General features: G+C 45.9%; 1 protein-coding gene and 1 pseudogene across 2 annotated transcripts in view; both read left to right on the top strand.

Moving 5' to 3' along the window:
- Positions 1-119, top strand: LOC112478376 (annotated as a pseudogene).
- A 2,163-nt stretch (positions 120-2,282) lies between these two features.
- The window catches only part of WDR66 (WD repeat domain 66), a 54,422-nt gene continuing 48,569 nt past the window's right edge, over positions 2,283-8,135 (top strand). For both annotated transcript variants that reach the window (XM_006910073.3, XM_015587922.2), the window contains exons 1-3: positions 2,283-2,399; positions 3,304-3,743; positions 4,198-4,563. In XM_006910073.3, coding sequence (XP_006910135.1) covers positions 3,324-3,743; positions 4,198-4,563 — 786 coding nt within the window. In that variant the 5' untranslated portion in view covers positions 2,283-2,399; positions 3,304-3,323. The remainder of the gene's footprint in view (positions 2,400-3,303; positions 3,744-4,197; positions 4,564-8,135) is intronic.

Genomic DNA, 8,135 nt, shown 5'->3' with positions numbered 1-8,135 from the left:
AACTGGGCACTTGCCACCCTGAACGCGCCTGATCTCGTCTGATCTCGGAAGCTAAGCAGGGTCGGGCCTGGTTACTGCTTGGGTGGGAGACCACCTAGGAAGACCGGGTACAGCAGGCGATAATAAAGGAGAGAGAAAATGAAAGAACGAAGGTGAAGAGCTCCGAAGGGCTCACCTGATCTTCCTGAATGGAGCCACCGGACTCACGCTGTCTCTTTCCTCTTTTTCTTCCAGCTGCAACATTGTCCCTTTGCAAAGATGATTGGCCCCGGGGAACAGTAACAAGAAGCCTCTTCCCTTGCCCTGGACTGTGGGGTCGAGTGGGATTTCTTCTTTCCTTTTCTCCCTAAAGCTTAAGGACCTGAAGGAGGCTGGAAGCCTGAACCTCTAGGTGGTGGCAACGCGGTGGCCTCCCAGCGTAATCTCGGGATTTAAGGCATTGTTACAAGCCTCATTTGTGTTTAGCATCAGTTGCACATTAGACCGTGCCCTATATGGGAATCTTCTCTGGGCGAATGGGCGGGAGTTATTCTGGCAGGTGCTGATGCGACTTTATTCTTTTTGGATTTTTTTTTCCCCAAATAAACACAGTTTTATAGTGCTGATAAGACCTTGTTATCACTCCAGCTGAATTTCTTGTGAACCTCTCAGACAAAGCTTAGACAGGCGTCGGAACAGACCAACACTTGCACCAGCGTCACACTTGACTAGCATCTCAGGAACATCATCCTTTAGTGAACGGGGTTTCCATGCGTCAGGCTGCCCCATCTGCATCTGCACCGAGGCATCGCTGCTCTGGATACAGAAGTTGCATCCTCGACAGTGGACCTCAGAGCCCCGATGATTCTCCCTAAGAAGAGGGAAACCAGGAGGCCCCCAGGCAGCCCAGCGCGGCACCAGCTTTTCCGGTCCGTAACCCACCAGAGGGCAGCAAGCCCCCGTCACTTCTAGAATAAAAACCTTGCAAATTGGCTTCTAATTTGGCTTTTTATATTTGAAGCTTGCCATGCCCTCAGATCAGCACTGTTCTGTAAAGCGGGCTTGACACCACTGATGGGAACAGGCAGCGTGTGCACATCTCACCCTCGGACATACCAATTCCTCCTTCGCCATGGCAAAATGGGTTTCAGTGATTCCTAGTGACTAGTCTCACTCCCTTTCTCTCTTCACTGTGTCACAGTGTTTATTTCCAGGCGATGCAGACCACTTTCTCAGAGATCTGGCATATTCTGCTGAGGCTTGCTCGTGTTCCTTGGGACTAGATTTGCTTGGGTCGGATGCAGATACTAGCTTGCCCCGACGGGTGTCAGTACCAGGGTGTGCTTCCAGCCGTGGGTTCTCGTGCTTCACCTGAAAGCCTGTGTCTTCTCCAAACTGTCCTCCGGTGCGTCCTCACATAGTCCCCTCTTGGGAGCCACAGACGGGCCACGTTTACCAATGTTTGCTGTTTAAATCGTGTTCTAATTCCAAGTGTTTTCCAGTCTTTGTATAAGCCCTAGACTATAATAAACACAGCTTATCCTATTCAGTTTATCCCTCTTTTTTGAGATCGTATGCATATTAATCAACCAGCATGGGGGCCTGGGGGCGGGAAGGATCTGTCACATTCTAAAATGAGAACTACAGAGAGTCTTCTGCATCGGCGCCTTTGGCGGGTTTCCTGCCTGCCAAAGAAACAGGATGGATAGAAACAGGATGGCCACATGTGCCGTCTTCTGTGAGGTTCTAAGGGTGGGTCACTTAGAGGTAGGAAGGTCCAAATGGATTAAACTAAACTGGTTTTGCAGAAACGTTTTTTGGTAAGTACAGCGAGGTAATGTGACCTATATAATATTTAACTCCAGTTAGCTAAAATTCTCTGCAGAACACGTAGTGCCCGGGTGAGGACAGATGTGTGTGGCGTCTGTGAGACAGGGGGATTTAGTTTGCTTTTGGCAAAGAGAATTTTATCAAACGGTTCCTAGTGCTTCACTTAATCTCGTCCAGCCTTAAGAAGGTCAAACTTGCTAGTGTTGGCCGCGGCAGCTTCTCAGCGGACAGCGCCAGAGTTGAAAGGATGGGAGGAAAGAGGAAGGGAAGAGCAGGAGAGCAAATTTCACCGCAGGAGTCGCGTTGGTGCCTTTCCCCTGGGGGCCGGCAGGGGGCGCGCCGGCCACGCTCGCGGACGCTCTGCGAACACGTGATCGCCGTTCACCTCTGATTTTACCGCCCGTCGCCCACGGCGGCGGCGGTTACCATGGGGACGGGCTTGGGTGGCAACCGTAACTAGGGAGCCCGTGGAAGAGAAAGCAGCGGCAGCTGGAGGCCGAGGAGGCGGCGCAGGGGTCCAGGCGGGGTCCAGGCGGGGTCCAGGGCGGCGGGACGACTCTGGCCTTTGACCATCTGGGCGGGCGCGCCCTGTGAGTCAGGGGCGGAGCCCACGGGGGGACTCGGGTGGGGGGCCCAGCAAAGCGGGGCCTGGGGCCTCGAGTGGGGCGGGGCCCAGGGCGGAGCAAGGGGCTGCGCGCGGGCTCTGTGCGCCCCACGGACACGCACACCTGCCGCGCCTCTCCTGGCAAAGTTTGGCAGTCGGAAGGGGCTCGTGCTAGCGGTCCTTGACTGGAAATCGATTTTTCAGGTCGCGGAACAGCGTCAGAGAGGTCTGCTTCTTACTAGTTCTGTGATCTTGAAAAAGTCACGTCGACTCTCAGAGCCTCAAGTTTGTTGTAAGGACTAAATGAAAGACTATATTAAAAGGCTTTTAAACTTTTTAAAACAGTGGCTACTATTTCTCTCATCCCTACGTGATGCAACTGTGTTGAGCATTTTACGTCGGTCATCTCATCTAATCTCCACAGTAACCTCAGAATTTGGGGTTATTTTTATTTTGCCTATGAGCAAATTTAGACTTTGTGGGGTAAAGTGACTTACCCAAGGTCACAGAGCAAGTGAGCAGGGGAACTGGGGTGCTAGGAGAGGCTGGCTGCAAAGCCCATACTTTTAACCACTAAGCTACACTGCTTCTTTCCTTAGTCATATTAGAATTGTCGCTAATACCTGTGGTATACATTTTGCTGCCTTTGGGAATAGGAATATGTTTAAAATGAATTAAAGGGCTCTGAAGTTATTCCTAGAAAGATGAGAGGCCCTGGGATCAGTATTTTCAAAATTTGGGAAAGGTTTTCCCAGGAGTATGACATTGTTTATATTCTCGTGGAAAGAATCCAGAGCTGGTATTGCACATCTCATTAATAGGTTAGTGCACCAAGGAATCAAAATGAGAGACGGAGGGCCCTGCTGATTATCATGGTCAAATTTCTTTAGAGGGAAGTCCACAGAGGAGAATGTCAGACGCAGAGGAAAATCCACTAGAAGCAGAAGAAGATGGAGAAACAGAAATGGAAGAAGAAGAATATAACACAAATTATTATAAAGAGGTAGAAAATATGCAACAGGAATCGAAAGATGACACAGTAGCATGGGGAGACTCTCAGGAAGAAGAGGAAGAGGGAGAGGAGGAAGGAGAAGAGCAGGAAGAGGAAGAGGAGAAGCGAGAGGAAGGAGAAGAGGAGGAAGGGGAGGAGGAAGAAGAAACTGTCAGCGCAAGTGAATTAGAGGAAGATGCTGGAACAGCCCAGGAGGAGGTGGCTGCAGGGATTCAGGAAGAAACCACAGCGGAGCTCCAAGGAGCCACCAAGTCCACGAGCAGTGTGGAGAGACTTACATTGACTGATTACCAGTCAGCCATGTCAGAAACTTTTTCAGTAAGTAGTAATTGTCATTCATTCATTCATTCATTCATGCATAATCATTAATTGAATGCTTCCAATATGCCAGGCTATGGGGATACAAAACCAAGTAAGACGCAGTCCATTCTCTAAAGGAGTTCTAGGGTGTGTAGGGAGGCAGACCCATAACTGAGCATTATAGAATAATATGCTAAGTGACCGGTCGGCCTTTTGGAACCAACCAGTGCACCTTAGAATGACTTTGCTATTGCAGGTCTGCTAGTAGCCCAGGAATAAACCCGACATGCCCGTGGTTTCTGTTATCTAAGCACAAAATGTCGCAGGCTCCTTTTTAAAACGCTTTGTAATTCTAGAGTGAGGCTAACACCGAGACTGGCCGATTAGGAAAAGAAAGGAAAATAAGCAAGAGAATGTAGCAGCACAAACTGTATTTGGAATCACAATCTCTCTTGATTTCTTTTTTTTTAAGCAAACCTATAGTGCCAGTGAGTCGAAGCACTCGTTACAATCAGAGCATCCAAGAAGCCTGGGCTCACAATTAGAATTTCTTGGTTTGGATCTAACCAGTTCTGAGGAACAAGAGACGGATTCTGCCGAAAGATGGCTGTCAGACGAGCCTGGGGAGAAAACCAGCCAGAGGCCCCAAGACGAACCGGAACCACAAAGAGGAGGTTTGGAACCAGAAGGGGTGAAAAAGAAAGAAAAAGCAGTATCTTACTTCATCGAGGAAAAAGAGTTCCAGCCCAAAGCCGTCGTCTCAGAGGACTCCCTGGTGTCCACCACCACCGAGGACATGTTGTTTAAAAAGAATGACAGTGACAGCGTGTATCCCTTGGTAAGCATAACATGCTTTTGTCCCCCGCCCGGTGCTTTGAGAGTATAGATGGGACAAGAGGGGACTTTTATGCATATGGGAAAAAATACCACCAGAAAGATTCTTTTTAAACTAATAAGAGACTCTCATGTCTTTTTTTTTTTTTAACGTCTAATAGACTGTATTTCTTTATTTTTAAAAAGATTTTTTAAAAACTATAACCAACATACAATATTATATTAGTTTCAGGTGTACACCCTAGTTATTCAACATTTATATAGCTCAAGAAGTGATCACCGTTAAGTCAGGCAACCATGTGACACCGTACGTGCTGTCACGGTGTTATCGACCGCATCCCCCGTACTGCACACCACATCCCCGTGACTGACTCGTTTTATGCATGAACATTTGAACCTCTTATTCCCCTTCACCTTTCCCCGCTTTTCTAATTTTTTAATTACAGTTGACATTCAGTATTATTTTATATTAGTTTCGGGTGTACAGCATAGTGGTTAGACATTTATATAATTTACGAAGTGATCCCCCCTGACTGATCTGGTACCTGCCTGGCACTGTACATGTTTATAACCATGTGACTGACTGTATTCCCTTTACATCCCCATGGCTTTTTCGTAGTTAATTTGTACTTTCGTAGTCAATTTGTAGTTCTTAATCCCGTCACCCTTTTCACCCCGTCCCCAACACCCCTCGCACCCGGTAACCATCAGCTTGTTCCCTGCATCTAGGAGTCTGTTTCTGTTGTGTTTGTTCATTTATTTTGTTCTTTAAATTCCGCATGTAAGCAGGATCATATGATTTTTGTCCATGTGACTGACTGTATTCCCTTTACATCCCCATGACTTTTTCGTAACCGTCAATTTGTACTTCTTAATCCCGTCACCCTTTTCACCCCGTCCCCAACACCCCTCGCACCCGGTAACTATTGGCTTGTTCCCTGCATCTAGGAGTCTGTTTCTGTTGTGTTTGTTCATTAATTTTGTTCTTTAAATTCCGCATGTAAGCAGGATCATATGATTTTTGTCTTTCTCTGTCTGACTTATTTCACTTAGCATAATACTTTCCAGGTCCATCTATGTTGTCGCAAATGGTAAGATTTCATTATTTTTTTATGGCCGAGTAATATTCCGTTGTATATATGTACCACAACTTCTTTATCCAGTCACCTATCAAAGGGCACTTAGGTTGCTTCCATATATGGCTGCTGTAAATCATGCTGCACTAAACACAGGCGTTATACATCTTTTTGAATTAGTGTTTTGGATGTCTTTGGATAAATATCCAGAAGTGGAATTGCTGGGTAGTTCTATTTTCAGTTGTTTCATTTATTTATTTATTTATTTTTTATTAGGGCAACATGGGTTAATGAAATCCAGGAAGTTTCAGGTTATTTTTAGTTTTTTGAGGAAACTTCATACTTTTTCCCCTGGCGGCTGCCCCAGTCTGCAGTCCCACCAACAGTGCACAAATTTTACCTTTTCTCCACATCCTCGCCAACACTTGTTGTTTGTTTATTATTGACGATGGTCATGCTAACACGCATGAAGTGACATCTCATTGTGGTTTTAATTTGCATTTCTCTGGTGATCAGCGATGTTGAGCATATTTCCATATGCGTATTGGCCATTTGTACGTCCTCTTGGGAGAAAGGTCTGTTCAGGTCCTCTGCCCATTTTTTAATTGGATTGTTAGTATTTTTGGTGTTAAGTTGCATGAGTTCTTTATATATTTTGGATATTAACCTCTTATCACATGTATCATTGGCAAATATCTTCTCCCATTCAGTAGGTTGTCTTTTCATTTTGTTGATGGTTTCCTTTGCTGTGCAAAAACTTTTTAGTTTGGCGTATTCCTGTTTGCTTATTTTTTCTTTTATTTCTCTTGCCCGAGATGACACATCAGAAAAAATACTACTAAGAGCCATGTCAGAGAGTTTACTGCCTATATTTTCTTCTAGGAGTTTTATGGCTTTGAGTCTTACATTTAAGTCTTTAATCCATTTTGAGTTTTTTCTTATATATGGTGTAAGAAGGTGCTCTTCTTTAATTTTTTTGCATGTATCTGTCCCGTTTTCCCAACACCATTTATTGAATAGACTATTTTTACCCCATTGTATATTTTTTCCTCTTTTGTCACAGACTTAATTTACCATACAGGAGTGGGTTCATTTCTGGGCTCTCTGTTACGTTCCATTGATCTATGTGTCTGGTTTTATGCCAGTACCATGCTGTTTTGATTACCGTAGCCTTGTAGTATAGTTTGATATCAGAGAGTGTGATACCTCCAAATTTGTTCCTTTTTCTCAAGATTGCTGTGTCAATTGGGGTCAATTTTTTTTGGCTCCATATGAATTTTAGGATTATTTGTTCAAGGTCTGTGAAAAATGCCACTGATGTTTTGATAGAGATTGCGTGGAATCTATACATTGCTTTGGGTAGTATGGACATTTTAATGACGTTAATTCTCCCTATCCATGAGTACGGTATATACTTCCGTGTATTTGTATCTTCTTCCGTTTCTTTCTTCGGTGTCTTATAATTTTCCGAGTACAGAGACTTTTGTGTTTTAAAGCTCAGTTCGGAGCTCCGTCTGGACATGGGCGACAGAATGCAGATGTGAGCGCCACAGCTGGGTTCATTAGAGCTGCTCAGCAGGCGGGAGATTCTACGCGGAGCCTGTCTGTGGCACAGGGTGCCGTTTTTTGTTGGAACCTCAAAACCCGTCTTTCCGTCTCGGTCTCCCCTCCGCATCCTCCCTGCTCCTCTTCCCTCTCCCTCCCTCTCCTCGCCTCCCGTGCCTCAACTGGCTTGACATCTTTACAAAAGCTCCCCAAACCATCACACTCTCCTAAAACTGTCCATTCCCCCACACGGATCAGAAGCGAATGGCGTGGAAAAGAGAAGCCACTGCGAAAAGCACCAGGCAGTCCGAAGGCACCAGCCTTTGCTGCCACTGACGATATCCCCAGAGGCTCCATCTGTGGAATACAAATATTACCATTTACCAGGAGAAGGGAGAAGAGGGATTTTTTTTCCTTCTTCCTCCATCTGCTGTTTTCTGAAAATTGTTTCTTAGGATTTATCTCCTTCCCCACCGCCCCCTGCCCCTTTCCCTGTAAAGGTATGCGTTTTGCAGGTTTGTAAGTGATTGAGTGTATATAAAATGCTTGATGTAGTTCCTAACTCACAGTGAGCCCTTGACAAGTGTTAACAACTAGGTGATGGTGATGACGATGGTGATGGGAAAATGCCGAGTGGGAAACGCAGACACCTGACCTCCTTTCTTTCTTAGATTTGGCTCCTCCAAGCAGCGGGGTTAAAGGTTAAAGCTTGCGGTTGCTCATTCTGAAAGAAAGAACCGCTGCGTTTTAGAGCCCCTGAAGACTTTTGTCTTGAGTAACCAGCGAACAAGAAATCAGAGACTGTCACTACTGAGGGGAAGTGATTTGACCAGAGCCACTGCCTGGGTTTGGGTCCCCGTTAGCCTCGGGCTCACTGCAGAACCGAAACTTCCCTAGACTGCCTTCCTTTGCGAATTTGTTTACCTCCTTGAGTACACACCTTCTTTCTTTCCTC

This window comes from Pteropus alecto, unplaced genomic scaffold, assembly GCF_000325575.1.
Source record: "Pteropus alecto unplaced genomic scaffold, ASM32557v1 scaffold213, whole genome shotgun sequence".
Lineage (NCBI taxonomy): Eukaryota > Metazoa > Chordata > Mammalia > Chiroptera > Pteropodidae > Pteropus > Pteropus alecto.
Note: the sequence above shows the minus strand (reverse complement) of the source record. Positions and strands in the feature narration are given on the sequence as shown.